General features: G+C 39.1%; 1 protein-coding gene across 1 annotated transcript in view; it reads right to left on the minus strand.

Moving 5' to 3' along the window:
- Positions 1-6,388: 6,388 nt before the first annotated feature.
- The window catches only part of CYYR1 (cysteine/tyrosine-rich 1), a 107,246-nt gene continuing 86,317 nt past the window's right edge, over positions 6,389-27,317 (minus strand). The window contains 2 exon segments of the mRNA XM_008583696.1: positions 6,389-8,881; positions 21,177-21,334. Coding sequence (XP_008581918.1) covers positions 8,748-8,881; positions 21,177-21,334 — 292 coding nt within the window. The 3' untranslated portion in view covers positions 6,389-8,747.

A 27,317-nucleotide genomic window follows, 5' to 3' on the forward strand; every position in this document is an offset into this window, starting at 1 on the left:
TCATTGAAGTCATTGTATTCTACATGTAGTGCAGAAGGCAGGTACCCATGCTCAGCTTAAACGTTCACTCCCAGCATTCAGGCATGTTCAAAGAACTGAGCAAAGGAACAGGTCCACTAAGATTTTATTTGCATGAGAGAGTAAGAAGGCTCTTGGGTAAAGTTTATTCTAAGGGAGGAAAGAACCAGAATTATGTTTTCATAAAAACATCTCAGTCTTCAGAGGGGAGAAGTTTTTTATTTTTCCTTTTATAATAAAAGCATAATATTTATCACTAAAATTTGCTGTAAAGCTGCTCTTTCATTATAGATCCAGGTCTAAGTTTGAGGAAGAGGAGAGGATGCTAGGTCTAATCTAGAAGAACTATTTTCAAAAAATAGCACCTGAGATATTGGGCACATGAAGTATTTCTACTTTCAGCCTAATGTCTTCAGTAAAAGAAAAGGTAAAGAGGGATTTCCCTCTTTACTGCAGAGTGCAACATCCTCTTGGTTTGTTGAGAGAAGGAGAGAACACAGGAAACTCCAGCTTACTGGAGACTCAGACCTCCAGGTGTTTGTGTGTCTGATTCTAATGGTAGCTGGGACCAATAACTTCAACAACAGCTAGAGGCAAACACAGAATGCTGGTCATTCTTCATGACATTGCTGCCACTGAAAGAGTGGACAGCGACATTGTAACATAGAAGCTCTTGCAGTCATAGCAATACTGGTGGCTGGACGCAACAAACCAACTCAAAGATCTTAACAGTGTCCCCAGCAGTGTGGCAGTGCCAGGTGACCCTCAAGCAATCTAATGGTGGCAAATGTCTAGCCAATAACATCAGTGAAGGAGAATTGGAGAGAAAGAACCTGGAAGATGTGCCCTGGCAACTGGAAGGCCTTAAAAAATACCCTCTGGCAACTGCAAATGTAATTATAGCTGGTACTTTGCAGATGCCCAAGATGGAGAAATATCATTTATTAGATTGCTGTGGCCTGGAGAAGCACAGTCTTCATAAACATTTTAATTTTGACATTCCTGTGTATACAGCTTTGTGCTGGGCAAAACTATTTTTGATTACTATAGTTGATTCTATAGTTGATTACTATAGAATTCTGCTGTTCATGCAGAATTGTCTGGAAGACTATCATTACCTTTTTCTCATTTGAAAATTCCCCCTAATTATTCTAACATAGTATTTTCTAGTTTAAAATTCTAATGCTTATGTATTATTCCCCAAATTCTACAATGATCTCAAGCTTCTAAAAGAATGTGTCACAGAAAGCCAACAACCAATTCCATAGGAATATTTAGATGTGCAAATAGATACCAATTTTAATTATTCTCAGTCATGCTTACTAACATTCATGAATGTCTCTGCAAAATTAATTAAAATTTCCCATCATTTTGCAGATGTCCCGTTGCCTTATCCTTTTTTCATAAATATTGACTTATCCCTTCATCCTCGTCAAAAGGAAATATAGAGTATCCATGGAAAATTCAGGGTGATTTCTAATGCACAGGTGAAAGTGACCTGGGAGAGCATCAGTGAAGGTATCTGTTGGGACTAGGTGGTGTCTCAGAGACGAAAAGAGTCCTTTCACTCTCTGTCTTGTCCACAGTGCACATAAAATTGAACTTGCTGGACACTGAATGATGACTTGCTACAGAAGGGCAAAGTGAAGGATATGAGTCATTAAGTCCATTCAAGCATGTGTAATTATATTCTTGGAACTCAAGCCATGCGAAGGCAGCTTCTCTGATCAACCCCAAGACTAAATATGGATGTATTTCTTTGCAGCTTTAAAAGTTTATTCACATTTACAGTTTCTAAAGCTACAAAATGGGGATAACAATAGTACCTATATCACAGAGTTTGGGGGGATTAAATGTAATTAAATGTAACATGCTTATAACAGTGGTTGGGATGCACATTACTATTATTGCTATTATTTAAGGTAACACATTTCTAGGGATGATTCCATTAAGAACCAATCTTACAGTGGTGTGACTGCTTTTCAGAACTTGGATAAATGCACCATTGCTCTCTAGACATATTAAAGAATGATAGCACAAAAGCTGGTTGCCATTTTATTTACCCGTTTTCAGCTAGCTTTAGTGTTTCTTTTTTCTTTTCAGAATATTCAGTAGTTTTTCAACATACCCTGTAGAATTGGTGATATGAAAACTACGGCATCTTATTTTAGTAAAAATGCCTTTGGATATTGCTCTGAAGTCTAAATTACATTATAATTCATTCTATGGAAATATGATTCATGAGGCAATTCTTTTCTCATATTTGGTTGGTATTGCTTTTATGTAAAAACTGAGAAGCTCAATTTTAATTTGAAGAATTATAAAAGTGCCTCTTCCAAACTGGCATGTTGTCTTGCTGCCACTAAATGAGTCATTCAAGGTGAGCATATTCACTTACATGAATGGACATGTGTTAATTCTGTGCTTAAAGACACGATCCAATGGTATCTGGATTGACATGTATCATCAATTAAAAACTATGAAACTACACCATTTTATATAATTCTCTGACCCACACTAATAATGAACCCCACTTAGAATATGCTTCTCACTATAAACTCACTTTCTCTGAATCTTAAAGTCATTTTAACATTCTTTAATGTCAAATATTATTTGCTGACTTAAATTATTTAATCTTTTATTTCATGTTCAAAATACCATGTACCTACCCCCAGGGACTACAAATATCCAAAAAACAGTCCTTGCTCTCAGAGAGCTCATAGTCTCATGGAGAAGACAGACATTTAAACAAATCTGTGACAAGACTATGAGGGGGGTAAACATGGGTATAAAAAGGGCAGAGGTGGGAAACAGTTCTGACTGGAGAAATTACCAAAGTCCTCTCTTCAGAGTATAAGCCCGTCAGCTACATCTAGAAAGATGAGGAGGCTTTCCACAGAGCAAGTGAGAGGCCCGTCTACCCCAGGCAAGGAGGTAAGGGAATTTGTGCTGTGTGGTCAGGTGGTATCAAGGGGCTCATGGGGTGGTCTCCAAATGCATGTTCACAGGCCAAGCAGAAGGAGTTGAACTATAAATACTTAATCCTTCTGAACTACTTTCAAGTTGCTTTTTAGTCATTAGGAAAGATACACAAGATGTGTAATAATCAAGACATTAACTGATAAAGATACAAACATGGGAAATCAGATCACCTGGTTCTCTTCGGATTTCAGTCAGAAAAAATTAAATTACCCATCTTCCAGGCTGTGGAAACAATGTGAGATCACTTATTTATTTATCACCCATGACCAATGTGATTCAGAAAATGACTTCCCTGCCTCCTTCTCACACTTAGAAATGGCAGGTGGCACACACTCAAAAGCCACTCATGACTGGATCAGAAGAGGGGAAGCAGAGCAGAAGTAGAAATCAATGTGTCTGACTGTGAACAATTTTCTAAACCAATTGTTCCTTCATGCATCCAGAGAAAGCAATCATCCCTAACACGTTTCTGCAATTCCAAGCATCGCCTTGGATTTGTTGTTTCTCCATTTCTAGCCAGGGTGTTCAGGATTAGGTTAGGTAGCAACTTGATCCACTGAACACTCATCTGGAAACTTGTCTTGGAATTCTTTTCTTGATGAAGATTATATACCTTGGAACAAAGTTGACACAGAGGTTAGATGTGGGACTACGTTAAGACTTGTCCATAAAGGTATGTGGTATGTGGTGTTCCTCATTCCCTGTCAACTGCACTGTGCTTTAGTACAGCTTGTAAATGATGTTTATGAGAAACACAAACCTTGTGTGCCTCTATTTAATATTCCTGAGGAATATAGCACTTAACCATTTTGCACAGCCCTTGAATGTGGCTGGCTGCGTTCGACTCTTGTCAGTTCAATAAAAGCAATTTGATCACAGCCAAGAACAGCCCTGGGATTCTTTCAGTTGCTTAGTTGATATGTTCTTATGAGAGGGAAGGTATTATTTTCCACACTACCTAAACTCCAAATAATGGACTTAAGGAGAATGAGACAAGATAGCCCTGCTATGGTACGCTGACTACTAGGATGTCCTTGAAAGCTCTCCACCTCTTGCCTTCTGTGCCCCTGAATCATCCCCTTCCCTTTTGTGTGGACTGAACCTTTTGCTAGCCCTCTCTCTCATTCTGTGGCTCTTGCTTGCTCACTTGCTCTGAGAAAGTAAGCTGACATATTTCACATTGCCCCAAGGAGAGGCCCATATGGCAAGGAATCGAGGGTGGCCTCTGGCCAATAGACAGCAATCAAATGAGGTTCTTAGTCCAAAAGCCTTCAGGAAACTGAATGCTGTCAACAACCACCCATGGGTGTGAGTTTGGGAGTGGATCCTTCCTCAGCCGCACATTGAGGTGACGTCAGCCCGTGATCCCTGAGCCTGAGGACCTGGCCAAGCCACTGCCAGACTCCTGATCTGTAGAAACTGAGATAATAAATGTTGTTTGAACTTGGTAAGTAAGACAAGTGAACAGATATGATGTAGTTTGTGGGGGGAGGGAAGAGTCGGGGGGGAGGGAAGAAGAACCGGTAAAGGGACACAAAAATCAACTACAATGTATATTGAGAAGTTAAAATAAAAAAATAAACAAATAAAGAGAAAAGACACTGGGGGAAAAAAATAAAAAAATAAATAAATGTTGTTTTCAGCCACTAAGTTTTGAGGTAATTTGTTACACAGCAATGGATAACTAATACACCTGATTTTAGAGGTGGGAAGGCTTGGGAGTGGGGCACAAAGGTTGGAAAGAGAATCCATATATGTATTTGTGTTTGTCTGAGTCACCCCCAGATAGGATCTTTGTGACAGATGTTCGATATACAGTGTTTATAATCATTTCAACAACCTGGCAAGAACGGTATTATGCAGATATTCCAAATGAAACTGAAGTTATGAAAACTCAGTTCCTTGGCTCAGAACATACAGTTAGAAGATGACAGATTTGAGAGAAAAACCAAAGCCTCTCTTACGCTGAAGCCATGGTTCTTTCCTCTGCATCAGAGTGGCATAAGGCAAGGGTAAGGTTGAGTAGGGTGGAAATCAGAATCACCTGTGGATCTTTTAAAAGCTAGTATGTCACTTTCCTTTTCTGGAGGTCCTGACATTGTTTGAACTAAACCACACTGTGGAGTTGCACCAGAAGATTATTGAACCTACCTTAGCTCAGCCATATCCCATGCAAAAAATAAAAATTGCACATTTCAAGCAGGTTCTGACTGAGGATTTGGCAGGTCTTAGAAACCTCTGTGGTGATTAGCAAGGTGATCATGTGACTTTGGCATTCTTGTGTTAGGTTGTTTCAGTTAAGTTATAAATAAAACAACAGCACCCAGACCTCCGCTGTTTGATGTGTTCAATATATAGTCTGATGTGTGTCAGATCTTACCTCACCTACAACCAAAGGATGGCAAAACGGGTTTGGCTAAAGAAGGACAGTCTGGGAATAGAGTGGATGGGTGGTAAGTGTCCTGTTATTTGGAGGTGGGACTGAGAGAATGAAAAAACAGAAGGGTCTACCACAGTGCTGCAGGTGGGGGGTAGCCCTAGATGCGCCTGTAGTGGCTTTTAGAGCTGAGCAGGCAACTGCAGAATTGATAAGACTCTAAGAACAGGCTGTGGCTCTGTCTCACCAGCTCCAACACCAGGTCCAAGGTCTGTTTTCTATCATCAGTCTTCAGCGATTGTAACAGCTTCTCCACCCCTGGCTCTGGAGAGAGCCAAGGTGAGCCTCTCATGGCTCATGGGTTCTCAGGCTTGCACAGCCTTGTGTCCATAGCAACGGCCTCTTCAGACACATCAGTGAAAGACATCACAATCAACTGACAAAGTCTATAGTTTCTCATGGAGGAGGTGATAGGAGTGGTTTCTTCTTCAATGCCTTCCTGATACCTCATTGCATTTTGAATAAAAGATATTTCTAGAATTGTGCATCACCCAGTACGGTAGCCACTAGCCACCTGAAGATATGCAGTGCTTGAAATGGGGTTAGTTAGACCAAAGAACTGAATTATGCATGTAACTTAATTTCAATTTAAATGACATACATAGCTGGTAACTACTGTGCTGGACAGCACAGTTCTAGAGGCTGTTCTCATAGTTTGTTTGTTAATCTATTTTTGGAGAATATTTATAGAACATTTTCTATCAGCCAGGCACTATACTTAGAATTTTGCATATATTCATCCAGTTTTTGCAAAACCTGATGAGGCTAATTATATTATTTACATTTTCTAGAGCAGAAAGTTGAATCTCAGAGAGACGAGTGGCTTGACTCAAATCACACAGGCAGGAGACAGGACTTAAAATTGTATGGCTTCAGTACTGTGTTTCCTGTACAGAAATATGAGGCTAAATCAACAGAAATGGAGGGTAAAAAAAAATGGAGAGAAGACAATTAAAATATAACCCTTGTTATAATGGGTTGTTTCATTTTATTGCTTATTGTAAACATTTTGGCCACAGCAAAATATGTTAGTTTTTAAATCACCATAAATTCACAACTTTCACATTATACACTATTTCCCCCCAAGAAACATCATCTATGAAAACAATCAGTGAACTCCAAAAGTCTATACTGACAATGTGCACATTTATGCTATTATTACACTAAATACAAATAGTAAAAATACTCATTTATTGTAGGTCTATGGGTTTGTGATATGCCTTAAGTGAGGTGATGAACAACTCAGAGAAGAGAGATGGTATGGACTGAAATGGCTTCTATGCGAGTAATATTTGCAGAACACACGAGGTACGCAATAAATGTTTATTGACAGCGAAGATGATCAGAACTCAGTTTCAACTGGTCTCTCCTCTCCATTTTTCTTAAGGAATATACGGTATATTTGCAACCAACATTCGCAAAATCACAGAGACCCTGGCACTTCAAGCATCGTAGCTGTAGTGTATTTGGGTCTGATCACATTTGCAGAAGAGAAATAAATTAAAGCACACGTACTATTAAAATTGTACAAAAACTTCACGTAAGTCAGGCAGCCCCCTCACTAGAATAGGCTGGGACTCTTGAATGCTTTGCATCTCCATAACAACAACAACAAAAAATCATCAGTGCCTAAAAATCAAGCAAGTCATTCAAAACAAATCTAGCCTTTAGATGTCACTGGCAGTTAGACTGACTATATTTTAATCAGAAGAAAGTATTTCTAGTAGGTATTTGAAAGTAAAATATGCTACTTACATTAACTACTAAGTTTCCTAACTACAAATACAGATACTATAATATATACCTTAAGACATTTCTTTTTTTTTTAGCAAAATGCTTAGCATAGTTTTGGAATTTCATTGAATTATGACGATGATATTGGATTAAACATTTTAGATTTAATTATAAAGTAATACAAAAATCCAATCTATTCTCAATGCTTAATATGCAATTTTTAAATACACAAAAGGATCCACACAAAAATATAAATGTGAAGGTCACTTGCAGCAAAATATGGCATATTAGAATTATTTATTAAATGCTTTTACATCTAAAGGTAGGCACTTCGTAAAGTTCGCATTTTGGCAAAAGGCATCAATTTGATGTCAATATCTTAACCTCTTCCATTAACTGCATAATTTTTTCAAGAGAATAGATTATCAAAATTTCACAAAGGAGAAACAAAAATCTGTCTAGGCTACATTTGAATGGAATTCCACAGAAGGGAAACCAACCTAATTCTCCCCTCTTACTTTTTTTTTGTAAGCCTGCTATATATCTTCATGGTAAAGTTCTGAGTTCTCAGACCTAAAATCCCATGGGAATATTTGATATTTCGTCTTTTACTCTCAAGTGAAGTATTTGTTGCTTGTGGAACCTGATATAATATTTATCCCCACAGTGGAAATAACCTTTGTCCTGATCCACTAAATAAAGCCAGATGATTTTTAGGTGGCAGTAGCTAGTGTTGAAGAGTTCTTGGCTTCAATCTGCTGTTAAGTCCCTTTGATCCTGTTTTAACTCTCTAATTAAATAAATAAGATTCAACTATTCCTGTTGCTTTCATCCTTGAAGACATAGAAATTCACTTCACACCTACCTAAAACATGAGCAGAATTTTTGGAGTCCAATGGACCTATCCACCCTTTGATTTAGATATCCCTTCTAAAGCATTTCTCTACCAGAGAAGAGAGTCAGCCAGGTTCTGTTTGATGTCAGTAACAGGAAGCTTCACAAAGCAATCTAGCCAATAAGAAGGCTCCAATTACTCTTATGCTATAAACCAAAGATCCCCTCCTATAACTTCCATCCAGTGTCTCAAACATTGCCAGGCACATAGTCAGCTCTCAGGCACTCAATATAAACTTATTGATGAATGAAAGAATAATCAATCCTAATTCTGACTTTTAAAGCTACGTAAAGTTGTTTTCTTATGTGGGCCAGCCCATCTATCTATCCTACTCAAATCTTCTCTTTTCCAGGGTCAATACTGAAATTTCCTTCATCTAGTTTTTAAACAACATGTTTGCTAGGTATTTTGTCAATCTTATTACTCTTCTCTGGATGTGCTTAAGTGGATCAGTAGATCTCTTAATTGTGGCACCATAGAACAAAACATGATACTCTAGATGGGGTCAACTCTGAGCAGGGTAGGAATAATGTATCTCTTAGCATAGACATTCCACCTGAAATATTATTTGACCCCCAAAAAGCATTTTTTAGAGTCATTCTTTCCTACCTGTTTCTGAATAAAGGCATTTTATTCCAGGCAAGATAACTAATTGGCACATGTTCTGTTCTGAAAGAAGGGTTATTTCCTCGAATTTCCAGGATAAGGAGGGGGTGGAGAACGCTGTGCCGAAGACTGTGGGGTCGGGGAGTAGGGAGGAGGCAAGTCTGCACAGTACTCCATCTCGTGGTCATAACCGTAAGGGGGTGGTGACACTGGAAAAAAAAGAAAAAGAGCATCAGGCATTTTGCAAATATTTGAGCATCTACTGTGTTGAAGCCATTGGGCTAGATAGTTTGGGAGGGGGCATAGTTTTTGTCTACAAACATCTTAGTTCTATCAAGCAAAAAGTACATGGAGAGAAGAAATGGGAGAAGACATTGGAATCTTGTATCATCATCATGGTGGGCTTTGAATGTCATGGAAGAAGTGTGTTATATGGAGTTATCAAGTTTTTTTTGAATATGCTAGTGAATATGCTTTGAGAAGATGACTCTCTCAGCAGTATGGATAGAGGTAGATGGAAGAAAACGTGAAATAAATAGCATACATAAGGGACTATAAGGGACTCATGACAGTGAGGGAAAAAAAAAGTAAGAAGAGCCCTTGAACAGCCGAGTGCTTAGGCGATAACTGGGTAGTGGAAAAAGAGTTAAGAAGATGAAAGAAGAGGTGGAGGTACTGGATACCCAGTATGGAATTTCTGTAACTCGGAGGGTGGTGAAGCTGTTACAGAAATAATAAGGAGAAAAGAAGGAGGACAAGGAGTTTTAAGGATGAAGGTATAGAATTTAATTTTCTAAATTTTATTTGGAAATTTTTCAGAAATTACTTTTTTCCTGTAACATACGTCAGTGTGTTTTTAAATGACATTTAATTCATTTTATGAGGACTATGTATGGCTGTCTATTTTGTAGTGATCTCAATCCCATCTCCAGGGTTGGAAGAGAGGTACTTCTGAGCTGAAATTCACCCACATCTTCATGAACAGAATCATTCTGCAACATCTGAGCAACCCCTCAGAAACCAATCTGATTATTCACTAGGAGTTGAATTATCATCAGCATCCTGATTCTACTTGGAAATTGACATGCCTTAATTGCTTACAGTAAATACAGCCGAAATCACAAGACCAGTGTCATAATTATGCAAATAAATGGCAAAGCTTTAAGCATTAGAACGGCAGAAAACAAGCAACATTTCAACAAACTTATTTCTAAAAATGTCTTCTGAATTGTGCTCTTCTCAATAAGAATTTGATAGTATTCTGATAAACAGGCATATACAAACATAGGGCCTCAACCAGCATGTAGACGTGAACTATATTTTCTTCAGGATCTCTTTGCCTCAATATCAGGAGGTTTATGATTTGAACCATTTACTGATCTCCCTACATACTTGGAGGATGTGAGGAAGCAGAATGGAGTCACGCTGGAAACAAGAAAGATGGCACCACAGAACTGGGTGGGATGTTCGCTGAGCACTGCTCTGTTGAACAAAGGCTTTGCAAGTCTCTAGGGGTCTGAGCGGGCTGAGGGCACACTCTGTAAAGAAATCAGCAAGGATGCATACAGCTTCTCCCACACCCCTGCAGATGCTCAGAAGCTGGATTACTCCAAGCTCTGTTTTCTACAATGAAATGGAATAACTCCTGTGGAGTCTAAACACACATTCTCTATGCATTACACCCACTCCTCGGCTTCATTAAATCTAGGAGGACTGAGACAAAGATTTATTGTACACTTATCTAAGCCAGGAAAGGAAACACTGCAGCTGCCGTGTAAAATAGGAAGTTCCAGTTAGAAACCTATTGAACTGTTTCTTGTAAGCATGTGGTTCTATGTTGTTTTAATGCCAAAGCTTTGCCCTGCCTCCCACTTGAGGAGCACACACTGATTCCGCAGATTGGCTCTACATTATTCTCTGTCATGAAGCCATGGTGTGTGGTTATCCATCCATTGCCACAAAGCGTTAATATTCTGCCATCTGCATAAAAACTGCTGGAGGACATTTCAGAGAGAATTCCTATGGTTTATGCAGCTGCATGCTGAACATGAAAATCTAAGATATGAAACAGTGTTCTTTCATTCGTATAACCTTTGAATTTTGATAATGATAATATAGTGTAGAAGAGTGGTATTTTGAGGACTATCCATCATGAAATAAACACGAAATAATATCAGCCACTGGAAGACATTTTGAAATAATACTTGTATAATTTTGAACTGTGTTATCTTTCTTGCAGACAATAGCGTTTCACTAGGAAGTAAACTTTTTTTTTTTGGACTGGACTTTTTATTTATTTTTAAAAAATGTTTATTGAATCAAAATTGATTATACATATTTTTGGGGTTCAACATTGAGATATGTTGATCAAATCAATATTATTAGTATTATATTGTTACAAACTGTAATTATTACTTATGCCCCTTGTTCAATCCCTCCCCATACCCCTTTCCCCCCACCCCCCTCTAATCATCCTAGATTTCTCCTCTCCCTCTGAAAGAATAATGGTTACTCTGTTAATTTGCTTCCCAAATGATCTGTCCAATGCTGAGAGGTGTGATTAAGTCCCCCCATACTATCATAGAGGAGATGCCTCTTCTGTCACTCTGAAATGGGCTCTGTGGAGACAGACATCCTCCTACTTTCTTTACCTCTGCTGGTGACTCTCCTTGTGTTAATGCACTCCAGTAGCTGGCGGACCATCTGCGTGGTGGTTGTGGTGCCCAGCTGCCTTTGTGGCAGCCATGGTTATCGTGGTGGCTGTGGTGGGCCACCCACATGGAGGAGATGTTTTTGGCATGCTCCTTGGTGCTGGTGGTGTGCCTGTTTATGGAGAGTGTCCAATCACCAGCTCTATACCCCAGGTCCCTGAGTGGGTCCTGAGGTGATGGTACGGTGTGCCTGGTTGTGGGGGGGTTCTGGTCTCTGGCTCCATACCCTGGGTCCCCGGGAAGGCCCTGAAGCACTGGTGTGGGTTGCCTGGTTATGGGAGGGGTGTCTGGTCCCCTTCTCCATGCCCTGGGTTCCTGGACGGACCCCAAAGCGCTGGCACAGGGTGCCTGGTTGTGGGAGAGGGGTCTGGTCCCCTTCTCCATGCCCCGGGTCCCCAGGTGGGCCCCACGGTGTTGACGAGGTGTGCTGGTTGGGGGAAGGGGGCCCGGTCCTCAGCTCCATACCCCAGGTCCCTGGGTAGGCCCTGAGGTGCTGGTGAGGTGTGCCTGGTTGTGGGGGGGGGGTGTCCAGTCCCCAGCTCCATACCCTGGGTCCTGGGGTGGGCGCTGAGGTGCTGTTGAGGTTTGTCTGGTTGTGGGAGGGGGGTCTAGTCCCCTTCTCTATGCCCCGGGTCCCCAGGTGGACCCCGAGGTGCTGGCAAAGTATGCCTGGTTGTGGGAGGGGGATCTGGTCCCCTTTTCCATGTCCCACGTCCCTAGGAGGGTCCTGAGGCACTGGCACAGGGTGCTTGGTTTTGGGAGGGGGGGTCTGATCTGCTTCTCCATGCCCTAGGTCCCTGGGTGGGCCCTGAGGCACTGGCACGGTGAGCCTGGTTGTGTGAGGGGGGTCCGGTCCACTTCTCTATGCCTTGGGCCCCTGGATGGTGCCCTGAGGTGCTGTCATGGTGTGCCTGGTTGTGGGAAGGGGGTTTGGTCCCTGGCTGCTAGCCCTGGGTCCCCAGGTGGGCCCCAAGGCATTGGTGGTGTGCTTGGATGTGGGAGTGGGGTTCAGTCCCCAGCTCCAATCCTCTGGTTCCTGGATGGGGCCTCAAGGTGCTGGTGATGTGAGTGGGGGGTCCAGTCCCTGTTTCCATGCCTCATGTACCTTGGTTGGCCCCAAGGCATTGGTGGTGTGCCTGGGCTGGAACTAATTTTTTGTCCTTTGCTTACTTTTAACATGGGGAACTTCCTGTGGGAACCAGTACTTGAGCTCTGTGGTTGACCTAAATCCTGCTTTGCTGCTGTTTCCCTAGGGAAGAATTTTTGAGCAGCTCAGGGTTTAATGGTTGACCTGATAGGTACTTCCTGCTCATGAGGTCTGGTACACTTGGGTTGTGAAGAAACTCTGATCTGGGCCTGAGTTTTTTCACTAAACTGTACCCCATGCAATTCTGCATTCCTGACCAGTCTCCTCTGAGTGGTCCTGTGCTGATTGGGGGCGGATCGGCTGTCCTTGCTGTGTCCTAGTGTTCTCCCAGTGGGCCTGTTTCCCCCACCACCCATGCTCCAAACACTTCCCATGGGACAGCGCCTGTGCTGGTCCCTTGCAATGACTCACCGGTCTCTGAGTGGCTCCCCTTTTTCAGCTGTTCTGGCTCTTTGCTCCTGCATGGGTCCACGGGAACCCTGTTAGTGGTCTTGCTGTCCTGGGGGCCACCAAAGTCCTCTTCTCCCCTTCCACCTCCAAGTAACTTCATCTGAAGGGCACAGCTGCAGCTTCTGCTGGCTCCTGCTCCATGTGCTCCAGCATTAGAGCAGTTTTTTCTTTCTCTCATCATGGTTTCTCCTGCCTTCATGAGTTCCATAGGTCTCTCCTCCTCTTCACCTGAGCTCCAGTGGCCCCAGCTTGGCTGGTATTACATTTTTATAGTTGTAAATTTGTTGATTTGTGGGAGACAGTGATGCTGGGGACCATCTATTCTGCCATCTTGAATGGAACTCCTAAAATTTAATGTTTTAACCCACTCAGGCCAATATCTGTAGTTGATGTGGTGGGAAAGCTCATGGTGTTATCAAAACTATTCAACATTATATTAGAAAATTTGGAAACAAGAAAATTTTCCATAATTTTGTCACTTCAATGTAACAAATAATATCTTTATATTCTACTTTCTAGTCATTTGTGTGTACTTTTATCTTTGCAGTCATGTAAAATAATATATACTTTTTCACTTTGTATTACAACATGTTTTAGTCTATTTTGTGTTGCTATAACAGAAATACCCAAGACTGGGTAATTTATAAGGGAAAGAGGTTTATTTGGCTTATGATTCTGGGACAGCTGCATCTGGCACGGGCCTCAGGCTGCTTCTACTCATGGAGGAAAAGCAGCAGGCAGCTGGTGGGTACAAGCAGATCACATGGCGAGAGAGGAAGCAAGAGAGAGAGAGAGAGAGGAGGTGCCAGGGTCCTTTAAACAATCAGGTCTCATGGGAACTAATAGAGCGAGAACTCACTTACTACCTCTCCTCCCCCAGAGAGAGCATTAATCCATTCATGAGGGATCTGCCTCCATGACTCAGTTTCCAACACTGCCACATTGGACATCAAATTTCCACATGAGTTTTGGAGGAGACAACACATCCAAACTCCATCATTCCGCCCCTGGCCCCCCAAAACTCATGTCACTCTCACATACAAAATACAATCATTCTATCCCAACAGTCCCAAAAGTCTTAGCTTGCTCCAGGACCAACTTAAAAGTCCAAAGTCCAAAGTCTCATCTGAGACCAAAAGCAAAAGTCCTTCCAGCTTTGAACCTGTAAAAGTCAAAATCAAATTTATCTACTGCTAAGATACAATGGTGGAACAGGCATTGGGTACACATTCCCATTCCAAAAGGGAGGAATAGGCCAGAAGAAAGGGAAAACAGGCCCCAAACAAGTCTGAAACCCAGCAGGGCAGACACTATGTCTTAGAGCTCCAAAATAATGTTCTTTGACTCCAAGTCCTGCATCCTGGGCACAATTGGGCATCTGGGCCCCCAAAGCATCAGGCAGCCTTCTTCCCACAGCTCTGCCAGGCACAGCCTTGTGGGCCATGCTGGTGTCCATGGCTTTTCCTGGCCTGTGTTGCATATTACCAGTGGCCCTGAAGTTCTGGGATCCTGGTGGGAGCCCTGCTGCATTGGCTCTACTAGACATTTCCCTGGTGGGGGCTCTCTGTGGGGGCTCTGACCCCACTTTCCTGCTTGGCATTGCTTTAGAAGATGACCTCTTCTTTTTGTAGAGACCTTTCACTTCCTTGGTTAAATTGATTCATAGGTTTTTTTTTTTTTTTTTTTTTTGGTGACTACTGTAAATGGGCTTACTTTCTTGATTTCTTTTTCTGTTAGTTCATTATTGGATAATAAAAATGCTACGGATTTTTGCATGTTGACTTTGTGTCCTGCAACATTGCTGAACGTGTAGAATACTGAGAAAGTAGTACTAAGCTTATTGCAATTAATGTTTACATCAAAAGAAAGAGAAACATTTGAAATAAACAACCTAATGCTACACCTCAAAGAACTAGAAAAACAAGAACAATCCAATCCCAAAGTTAGTAGATGGAAAGAAATAATTAATATCAGAGCAAAATTAAATGAAATAGAGACCCAAAAAATGATACAAAAGATCAATGACACAAAAAGTTGATTTTTTGAGATAATAAGCAAAATAGAGAGACCATTAGCTATGTTAACAACAACAAAAGAGAGAGAGAGAGAGAGAGAGAGAGAGAGAGAAAACCCAAATAACAAAAATCAGAAATAAAAAGGAGACATGACAACTGATACCACAGAAATAGAAAGAATCATTAGATACTATTACAAACAGCTATATGCCTTCAAATTTGAAAATCTAGAGGAAATGGATAAATTTCTGGACACAAACAAACTACTACGACTGAACCAAGAAGAAATATAAAACTTGAACAGACCAATAACAAACAATGAAATTGAAGCAGTAATCAGCAGTCTCCCAGCAAAGAAAAGCCCAGGATTGGATGACTTTACTGCTTAATTCTACCAAACCTTTAAAGATGAATTAATACAATTCTCTTCAAACTATTTAAAAAAATTGAAAAAGAGGCCACTCTCCCAAACTCATTCTATGAAGAAGCTTTTGATACAAAAACCGGACAAAGATACAACAACAACAAAATAAAAAACTACAGGCCAATATCTCTGATGAACGTAGATGCAAAAATTCTCAAGAAAGTATTAGCAATCAGAATACAACAGCACATCAAAAAGATTATACACCATGATCAAGTGGAATTCATTCCAGGGAGACAAGAATGATTCAACATATGCAAGTCAATAAATATGATACACCACATCAACAAAATCGAGGGCAAAAACCATATAATTATCTCAATAGATGCAGAAAAAGCATTTGATGAAACTCAACATTTCTTCATGATAAAGGCTCTCAGCAAATTTGATATAGAAAGAAAGTATCTCAACACAATAATCTTTAAACCTCTTTACTTTCAGCATTAGACTTGCTTCTTATTTAACTGAGAAAATAGGCACAAGCAGAAGAGAACGTTCTCATACTCTGACCACCAAGTCTACAATTTATTTCATTTGTACTTATGTACTGCATTCCCTCTGCTGTAATTAATGAACTGTTTCTGCTCCCATCTAAGGCTTGCCCCTCTACTTGTCTATTGGATGCCATTCTCCCCATACTCAAGGACACTGATTTTCAGTAATGCCCCCTACCTTCTGTATTCATCAGTTTCCCCCTTTATATTTCCCATCAGTATACTAGCAAAATACAAGATACCATGATCTGAATTTCTCAGTGGGAAACAAAGTAATCCTTGACTTCATGTCCATACTAGTTTTCTCTACCCATCTGACAGTAAAACTCTTAAAAATTTTGCACCTGCTAGCTCCACTTCCCTATATGATAATTCGTAAATTTTGTCTGCAGCATTAATTCTGTAAGTATAATTAATATGACATCAAAGAAGGCTTTCTCACTTTATGTTTGAATTCTCTGATTTATACTAAAAAAGATTGCCTGGGTGAAGACTTGACCACATTTGTTGCATCCACTTTGTTTTCCTCCCATATGAGTTGTGTCTTCAAGGTGAAGTCTTTCTTTCTTTCTTTCTTTCTTTCTTTCTTTCTTTCTTTCTTTCTTTCTTTCTTTCTCTATAGATACACACATATATTTATGTATGTACATATGTGTATATATATATATATACACACACAAAATATATACAATATTTTTATTGATTATGAGGCACAGAACTGATTGTCAGCATCTGTGCCCAAGATGTGATGATCAGATCAAGATGAAAACATTTTCATAGTCAGAATGTTATTACAAAGAATCTCTCTAGTATGAATTTTTTTTTTGTCCTTTTTGAGACCGGCCACACCGCGCTCAGCCAGTGAGCATTGTGAGCGCACCGGTCATCACTATATAGGATCCGAACCCATGGCGGGAGCGCTGCTGTGCTCCCAGCGCCACACTCTCCCAAGTGCGCCATGGGCTCAGCCCTTCTAGTATGAATTTTTTATGTGTAAAGAAGTTACACATCAGATGAAGTGGTTTTTTTTCATATTCAGTGCATACATAGGGGTTTTCTTTAGTATGAATATGATTTTATGGTTTCTAAAAAGGTTTGGTGAGTACTCAAAAGTCTTCCCATGTTCAGTACATGTACTAATAAATCTACTCTCATTTGTGAATTCAATGATGCAAATGCAATACTGACTTCTTAATGAAGTATTTCCAAGAGATTTTAAAGTCTACTGGCTAGTTATTTTATAGGATGTATAACTTGGATTTGTCAAATATTTTCTCATGCTAAGATTCAGGCTGTGAACTTCCAGACAGAACACTACATACATGAAGTTGTGTCATCCTTCGAGAAATACACCCAAAAGTGCAAAATGTCTATCTGTCCCTCTTTGGTGCTATTAATTTTGATCACCTGGTCAAGATGTTGTCTGGTTTTTCCACTGTGTAGTTACTATTTTTTCCCTTATAACTGACAAGAAATCTGGTAGACACTTTAAGACCTGCAAACATCCTGCTCCTCAGCAACATTCTCCCCTAGATTTGGCGTCTGTTGATGATTTTAATGTAAATCTTTTTCTTATGATGTTTTTTAAATGATAATTTTTTCCAATTCCCCAGCTCCTTTCCACATTTACCCTTTGACATGCTTCTGTTAGGAAGAGCCCTCCGGCCCAGTCGCCATTGTTGATCTATTCTATGCATCTGTCTATCTAACTGTCTACCATTTATCTAATCTCTCTGTCTTCGAGGGGACTCAAATAATATACTTTGGGGGATTTGAATAATGTACTTCAAATCCTAACTTTCGTGATGGCATTGAAATCCTTTGCTTTCCTTTTGTTGGCATTTGATTTTTATATCTTTGCCAAGCCCTTTGTTACGGTTTTACTATATTATTTTCTTTCACATGTGTAAGTATTATCCAAACCTACTTTTTATAAAAGGGTTAACATGATCACTTTTTGTTTGTTTGTTTACACTGAAGTTCTGGAAAATAGTGGAAATGTTAAATCTGACAAATAAGTCTTCACACTAATGATTTTAAAAATAATTGTAATTAAAGAAACACCTGTTCATTCTATCCAATATGGCAGGAATGAAAAACTTAATTTTGAAAGGTCACTGTCCAACAAAGGGTCAGGTGTGGCAGCTAAATGACATTTTCTCTTCCCTAGTGAAGGGTAACAAGGTTGACTGTAGGGCTCCCCACTGAGCACTTTCACCATGGGATAAGATAACTTTCACTAAATTATGTTTTCTTCATTTATCTGACCTCAACAGTGTAGGATGGATGATATAATAAGTTGGGTTGTTATCTCAATTATCACAGGGTTAATTAATTGATGTGGGTAAAAACATTTTGTATTTCCACAGATGAAAGATTTTTAAAAGCATTCAATACTATTATGTTCTGTTTCCCGATACTTTAAGTAAAAACTTAATTAGTGACTTTGGGAAGGAAATGAGAAGTAATCAAGCACATTATGTTTTCGAAGACCTATAGTCTTTTTTGCAGTAAAAATGCTTTCAGCATAAGGTTCATTATGTTGCTTGCATTATTCTGTTCCCAGAACAATGCATTTACAGAAAATATGCAACACACCGCTGTGATCTGCCAGTATAAATGATGCCACTATAAAGTTTTGAAGACATGTTTCCATGCACAAGATAGAAAACTCAAACCCAAGAAAATACATGAACTTACACTGAAATAATGACATTTTGTATCTTCCAATTTTATTCAGTGTTTGGACTTACAGAAGGGTAAAACAAAATATAAAATAGTTTATAAAAATCTTTTTAAATGTTTTAAAAATTAATTTTTATTACACTTGTTTTTGATTGAGAAATGTGTATCTAGAATGTTATCTATGGAGCACTTCTCTTTGCCTTCTTTCCAATTAATGTCTCTGCTTGACTTTCTTTTGTTCTTCTCTTGGGTTATGGGTTGGCCCAGGGAAAAATGGGGAGATGCAAAGAAAAAAAAATAATTCCATTTATTTATTTCTTATATCCTAGTGCCAACATCTTGACATGAATTCTAACAATACTCTTGCTAAGTTTGGAAGATTTGAAATTGCAGGTTGCTTTGGTAGTGAGTAAAAGCTACATATTCCAGAATGGAATGTAAGGTCAATTCCTTAGATATTGCTATATGAGAAATCAGGTCTTGACATGAGTTGTATTCTCCATTCAGCCATGTTTGCTGATTGCCTCTTATATACTTGGGATAGGTGGTGAATAAAATAGACAAAGATCCCTGCCTCATGGAGTTAGTATTCTAGAAGGAGATGGACAATAAACAATCAACATGATGATTAGGTAAACTATATGGTATCTTAGAAGATTAAAAGCACTCTGAAAAAAAAGTAGAGTAGCATTAGGAGGGTTGGGCACTGTGAGAAGGGACACATTACAATCTTACATAGGGTGATCAGGGTAGGCTTCATTCAGGAGGTGACCTTTGATCAAAGACTTGAATGAAGTGAGGGAGTCAGTGGTTGAGGCAAAGCCCTAAGATGAGAGCGTGCCCTCTGTGTTTACAGAACCATAAGAAAAGAAATGTGACTGGAGCCAGAGTGGCAAGCGTGGAGAGTGGAAGTAAATAAAGCCAGAGAAATAAAAAAAGGAGCCAATTCATGCAACATCTTGAAGGCCCCAGTAAAGAATTTGCCTTTCACTTTGGATAAGATGAGGAACCACTTTCCCTGGGGGAAGTGGGGAACCATCAGGAGATTCTGAGCACAGGAATGACATGATTTGACATCTTTTTTAAAAGGTTGGCTCTAGCTACTGGGTTGAAAATAAACCCCAGGGGTCAAGAGTAGATGCTGTGAGAACAGGCGGGATGTCATCACAATAAGGGAGGTGAGAGCTGACAGTGTGAGATTAATGGTGTCTACTTCTCACTGTGAGAAGTACAGTCATGAACCCCATAACCACATTTTGGTCAGTGATGGACAACAGAAATTATAATGGAGCTGAAATTCCATAAGATTATAATGGAGCTGAAAAATTCCTATCACCTAGTAACACTGTAGCCATCCTAATGTAGCGCAACACATTACTCGTGTAGGAGCAATAGGTTATACCATATAGTCTATGTATGCAGTAGGCTATACCATCTAGTTTGTGTGAGCACATTTTATGATGCTTGCATAATGAAATTGCTTGATGAGGCATTTCTCAGAATGTATCCCTGTCATTAAGAGACACATGACTGAAGTTAGATACTTCACATATTTTGAAGGAAGAGCTGAGAAGTTGATCTGGAAGATTGCATGCAGGTTCGAGGGAAACAGGAAAATCAAGGATGATTCCAAGGTTTTTGGCCTTAGCAACTGGAAGGTGAGAGATGCCATCAGTTGAAATGGCGAAGGCTGTGGGTGGAGGAGGATTTTTGGGGAAGATGAGAAGTACAGCTTTAGATATTTTGAATTTGGAATATCTGTTAGATATCCAACTGGAAATGTCCAATAAGCACTCGGATAAAATATATCTGAAATTCTGAAAAGAGGTTTGGTACGAAGATACACAAGTATAACTTTGGGAGGAGAGAAAGTACATGAGTGTGCATGGGAAATTATCTTCCTATGGATGATGTGTCAAACTTAGAACTTGCCTGCCTTTCGTATGTCAAATTGTACATACACAGATTGAGTTAAAAAATATTACTAGAAACATCTAATGCAAAATGCAGTATATTGTTTATGGAATCACGTGTACCCAATATATTTCTATGTGGAACTTCTAGAATATTCTCAACAAATACTTGTCAAATTACTAATTATTACCTTTGCTCTTTGTTGAGAATTTTAATATTATGTTAAAGCTGTTCTCTTTGCATAATGAAGACAAATAAAAACTTTCTTTGATACTTTTTCTGAAGACATATATACCTGTTGAATCAGATGCCAGTTTATTGAGACAAATAACTTATACTTTCTCTGTAATTACTTGTCAGAACTCACTGGCAGGAAGGCAGTGGGTGTGAATTGTCTATTTATCTTAATTTTGGCTGACTGGCAATTGTAGTCAATGAGACAACCATTGAAAATGTGAATATCTTCATAGAGTAGATGGATTTTATTACTTGGATCTAAATAATCTCTTTTCAAAGCTAGAACTTCCATCTATATTTACTTAGAAATACTTAACAAATTGGAGATGATTTCAGTGAGAGTCTTTAATGTTTCTTTCTCTCTCTAAAGAGTGCGGTATAACTAACAAACTTGACTCTTCCTTCAGAAGTTAACAGTTTTACTTACCAGGATAGGAGGAGATGGTGTTGATGTGGGTAGTCCTGATGACACCCACCCGGGTCCCACGGTTGTTCTTCATGCACATACAGATGCATATGGCAATTCCAGCAATGACCCCCATGATAAATACGATTCCAAACACAATGCCAGCAATTGCAGTGCCCCTAAAAAGGAAAAGAAAGTACATTTATTAAAAAGGCTCATAAATATTCTTCAGTCTTTCAAACACAGCTGCATGACTTGACAGGTGCTTCTTTACAAATGTTCTTAGGAGAGATAGCAGGAGCATGGGCACCTCAGGAGCTGAGGACAACCTCCACCAATAGACAGCAGGAGTGTGGGTGCCATTATGTGGGCAGCCCACCATTTCTGCAGAAAACACTGCTGGGTGGGTGGTCCACCACAGCCACCACTGTTTCAAGGGTGGCCTGTTGCCACAGCTGCAGCCACTGTAGCAGTCACCACTGTGTAGGCAGCCTACCAACCACTTGACTGGATTGACACAAGGAGGGTCACCAGCAAAGTCTGAGGAAAGAGGTGAGTGAGGTGCAGACCCATGACCCAGTAGTCCTCCCCACAGGGGGAATTATGCTGATCCCCTTAGTAGTGCACCTAGGGGTGGGAGTTATGTGCACAGCCAAACAGAGTAAGGAAGAAAATTCCCAACCACCAACAACTCATACCCCAACTGGGAGAAATAAGGACCCAGGAGGAGCCTCTGCCTACAGGAAAGAAGAAAAGGAAACTACACCTAGAGTTACCCATTCAAACTGAGGAAATCCAGTATACCCTAGTGCACCCATCAGGGTAACAGGATGATAGCAGGGGTGCCAACAAGCCCAGCCAGGGTCACCCACCCCAGCCAAAGAATGACAGGGCAACGAGGCACTTCTCCCAAGAAATTGTAAACTTGCTCACATCTTCAAAGACACAAGGTACATTCACTATCCTTAGCAAGAAATCACTAAATGCCCCAGTGCTTAGGCCATGGAGGCACTCACATACAACTCTGACATTGAATACGGCTGACGTACCCACATGGAAACTACACTGCTGCATCTACCTGGGACCAATACTGAAAAACCCTACTCAATGGTCAATAAAAAACATATCTATTGGAAGAAGTCTCTTCAAAGCCCACTCCAGAGTAAAAGAAGAAGCATCTGCTCTGCCAGATGACCAGACAGAGGTAGAGATATTAGAAATATGAAAAAACAAGAAAATAGGACACCACCAAAGGAATACAATAATTCTCAAGTACCAGACCCATAGAGCAGGAAACCCTTGGAATAACTAAGAAAGAATTCTGAGAAACAATCTTAAGGAAACTCAGTGAAATACAGGAAGACTCAGTTAGACCACACAATGAAATGAAAAAAAAAAAAAAAAAAAAAAAAAAAAAATGAAAGGAATTTAGAGCAACAATTCTAAGGAAACTCAAAGAGATACAAGAAGACTCAGTTAGATGACACGAAATGAAAAAAAAAAAAAAAAAAAAACTATACAGGATATGAAGGAAGTTATTTACAAAGAGATTAATATGCTAAAAAGGAATGAAACAGAACTCCTAGAACTAAGGATTCATTCAATGAAATAAAAAACAAAACAAAACCAAAAAACCCACAACCTGTGTAAGCAACAGGTTAGGGCAAGCAGAAGAAAAAATTTCTTATTTTAAAGACAGTCTTTTAGAAATAACCCAGGCAGACCAAAAAAAAAAAAAAAAAAGAAGAATCAATAAAAGTGAAGAAAATCTAAGAGAGTTAGCAGACAACCTTAGCACACAAACATCCAAATCATGAGTGTTCAGGAAGGGGAGAGAAAGGAAAAGGCATCAAAAACATGTTCAATGAAATAACAGTGGAAAAATACCCAAGTATAGACATGAACTTTCAGATTCACAAGGCTCAAGTATCCCCAAACAGATTCAACTCACAAACATCCTCTTTAAGACATATTAATCAAACTGGCAAAACTCAAAGACAAAGAGAGAATCCTAAAAACAGCAACAGAAAAGTGTCCAGTCACCTATGAGGGAGTTCCCATCAGACTAACAATATACTTCTCAACAGAAACTCCACAGACAAGAAGAAAATGGGATGATATATTCAAAATACTAAAAGAAAAAAACTGCCAGCCAAGAATGCTATACCAAGAAAGACCATCCTTTAGAAATGAGATAAAAATAATAAAACTGGTAGAACAACAACAAAATGGTAGAAAAATAGCAAAATTGCTAGAATAAAAATGCAAATGAGAAAGAGAAAGAAACTATATCTTACCAACTCAAAAAACAAACAAACACTAAAGACAAACAATGAAAGGGGAAGAAAGGAACAAAAGATATTTAAAACATCAAAACAAAAACTGATAAATGCCAGGAGTAAGACAATACTTTTCAATAGCAATCCTAAATGTAAATGGATTAAATTCACCACTCAAAAGACACAAACTGACTGGATTGTAAGCTAGACCCAACTATATGCTGTCTTCAAGAGACTCCCCTCACCTGTAAAGACACACACAGACTAATAGTGAAGAGATGGAAAAAGATATACCATGCAAATGGAAACAAAAAATGAGCAGCTATTCTTATAACAGATAAAATAAACTTTAAGCCAAAAATGATACAAAGAAACAAAGGTGGCCATTATTTAGTGATAAAAGGATCTATCCAGCAAGAAGATCTAACAATCATAAATACATATGCACCCAGCACTGGAGCACCCAGATACATAAAGCAAACACAAGTAGGCCTAAAGAAAGAGAAGAGATAGACCCCAATATATTAATAGTAGGGTACCTGAACATCCCTCTCTCAACATTGGACAGATCAACTAGGCAACAAATCAACAGAGAAACAAAGGATTTAAACTACACATTAGATGAATTGGACCTGACAGATTTCTACAGAACATTTCATCCAACTACTATAGAATATACATTCTTCTCATCAGCACAAGGAACACTCTCTAGGATAGACAACATAGTAGGTCACAAATACATCATCTCAAAGAATTAAAACAAAATTGAAATCATTCAAAGTATCTTTTCAGATCACAGTGGACTAAAACCAGAAATCGATAACAAGTGATACTCTGGAAACTATCCAAATACATGGAAATTAAACAACATACTCCTGAATGACCTATGGATCCAAGAAGAAATTAAACAGGAAATCAAAAATTTTCTTGAAACTAATGAAAGTAAAGACACATAATACCCAAAACTGTGGTATACTATAAAAGCAGTACTAAGAAGGAAGTTTATTGCAATAGACACATACATCAAAAGGACAGAAAGATTCTGAATAAACAACCTAATGGTACACCTCAGAGAACCAGAAAAACAAGAACAATAAAATCCCAAAAATAGTATATGAAAAGAAATAATTAAGATCAGAGCAGAACTAAATGAAATAGAGACCCAAAAGTGATACAAAAGACCAATGAAACAGAAAGCTGTTTTTTAAGAAGATAAACAAAATAGACAGACCATTAGTTTGGCTAACTAAAAAAGAGGAGAGAAGACCCATATAACAAAAATCAGAAATGTAAAAAGAGACATTACAACTGATACTACAGAAATACAAAGAATCATTAGAGACTATTATAAACAACTATACAACAACAAATTTAAAAACCTGGAGAAAATAGATAAATTTCTGTACACATACAAACTACCAAGACTGAATCAAAAAGAAATAAAACACCAAAACAGATCAATAACAAACAAGATTGAAGCAGTAATCAGAAGTCTTCCAGCAAAGAAAAGACCAAAGCCAATTGCTTTACTACTTAATTCTACCAAACCTTTAAAGATGAATTAATACCAATTCTCTCCAAACTATTACAAAAAAGTTGAAACAGAGGCCACTCTTCCAAATTCATTCTATGAGGCCAGCATCACCCCGATACTAAAACCAGAAAAAGATACAACAAAAAAATTACTGGCTAATAATCTCTGATGAGCATATATGCAAAATCCTCAGCAAAATATTAGCAAACATAATACAGCAATACATCAAAAATATTTTACACCATTATCAAGTGGGTCATCCCAGAGATGCAAAGATAGCCCAACATATGCAAGTCAATAAATGTGATAACACATCAACAAAATCAAGGACAAAAACTATATGATTATCTCAATAAACACAGAAAAAGCATTTGACAAAATTCAATATTCCTTCATGGTAAAGACTCTCAGCAGATTAGGTATATAAGGAAAGTATCTCAACCCAATAAAAGTCATATATGACAAATCCACTGCCAATATCATCCTAAATGGGGAAAAGTTGAAAACTTTTTTTTTAAGAACAGGAAAACAAGGATGCCCACTCTCCCACTCCTATTTAACACAGTGTTGTAATTACTAGCCAGAGCAATCAGGCAAGAGAAGGACAAAAAGGTCATCCGGATTGTAAAAGACAAAGGCAAATTGTTCCTGTTTGCAGATCCTATATATAAGACAAACCTGAAGACTCTACAAAAAGAACTCTTAGAGCTGATAAATGATTTCAGTAAAGTTGCAGGATACAAAGTCAACCCACAAAAATCAGTAGTGTTTTTACACTCCAATCATTAACTAGCAGAAAATGAAATAAAGAAAGCATGCTTGTTTACAACAGCTACCAAAAAAAATAAAATACCTAGGAATGAATTTAACCAAGAAAGTGTGATGGAGTTTGGATGTGTTGTCCCCTCCAAAACTCATGGGGAAATTTGATCCCCAATGTGGCAGTATTGGAAACTGATTGAGTCATGGGGACGGATGCCTCATGAATGGATTAATGCTCTCCCTGGGGGTGAGGGGAGTAATGAGTGAGTTCTCACTTTATTAATTCTCATGAGAGCTGGTTGCTTAAAAAGACCCTGGCACCTCCTCTCTCTCTCTCTCGCTTCCTGTCACCATATGATCTGCTTGTACCTACTGGCTGCCTGTCAGTTTCTGCCATGAGAAGAAGCAGCCTGAGGCCCATGCCAGATGAAGCTGTCCCAGAATCATAAGCCAAATAAACCTCTTTTCCTTATGAATTACCCAGTCTCAGGTAGTTCTGTTATAGCCACAAAAACCAGACTAATACAAGGTGAAGGATCTTTGCAATGAGAACTACAAATCACTAATGAAAGAAATTAAGGAGACACAAAAAGATGGAAAGACATTCCACAATCTTGGATTGGAAGAATTGACATTATGAAAACTTCCATACTTCCCTAAGCAATCTATAGATTCAATGCAATCGCTGTCAAAATACCAATGGCATTCTTCACTGAAATAGAAAAAACAACGCTAACGTTCATAGGGAACAGTAGACCCTGAATAGCCAAAGCAATCTTGAACAAAAAATATAAAAATAAAAATAAAAATAAAGCATGAAGCATTATACTACCTGAAATCAAATTATACTACAAAGCTATAGTAACCAAAACAGTCAAAGTGGTCATTGAAAGGAATTTGTGGCAGCTAAGGGAGCTTAGAGACCTTGTCTCAAAGACAGCTTAAAATCACAAGCATTTATAGAGCAAAACCATAAGTGGGGGTCCACAGAACCATGTGGGAAGCTGTTTGGTTCGAGATGAAGTCACAAGTATTCCTGGCACCTTGACTGAAATTTTCTGTGGTGCCTTAGGGTCTGGGGTGTACCTGCTTCAAAGCAGTCTTGTAGTTGCAGGTGGTCTGCAAAAACAACTTGAGATTGGCATTACAGTATTATCTTAAGCCATAAGGAATTTAAGGAATAAACATCTTGACCTTCAACCAAGTATTAACCTAAGGAATAAACATCCTGACCTTTAAATCAAGGGTTAGCTTAGGAAGTATGTTTAATCAACTCTCTCTTATCTCTTTATTGACTGAATTTTATCATTACTCTTAGGAATCCCGTCTGTCCCGCTTGGTCAAGCTGATTTTCTTTTGCTACTTCCTCTTCCCCTAGCCAAGGCCTGTTCTGGCTGGGGTTAGGGGAATAGTTTGGGGAAATTGGGGTCTGTCCTTTGGTTTCAGCTCCTCTAAATCTGGAACTGCTCCCCTGTAGACCTGCTTGGTGGTCCTCAGATTTAATTTCTGTATCCTATTCTTGGTCTTTCTTGGTGAACCACCCTGTTTGCTGAAGCACATTCTTGAATGGCTTCTTAAAGATGGAGT

This window comes from Galeopterus variegatus, unplaced genomic scaffold (assembly GCF_000696425.1).
Source record: "Galeopterus variegatus unplaced genomic scaffold, G_variegatus-3.0.2 Scaffold2999, whole genome shotgun sequence".
In the NCBI taxonomy this organism is placed as follows: Eukaryota; Metazoa; Chordata; class Mammalia; order Dermoptera; family Cynocephalidae; genus Galeopterus; species Galeopterus variegatus.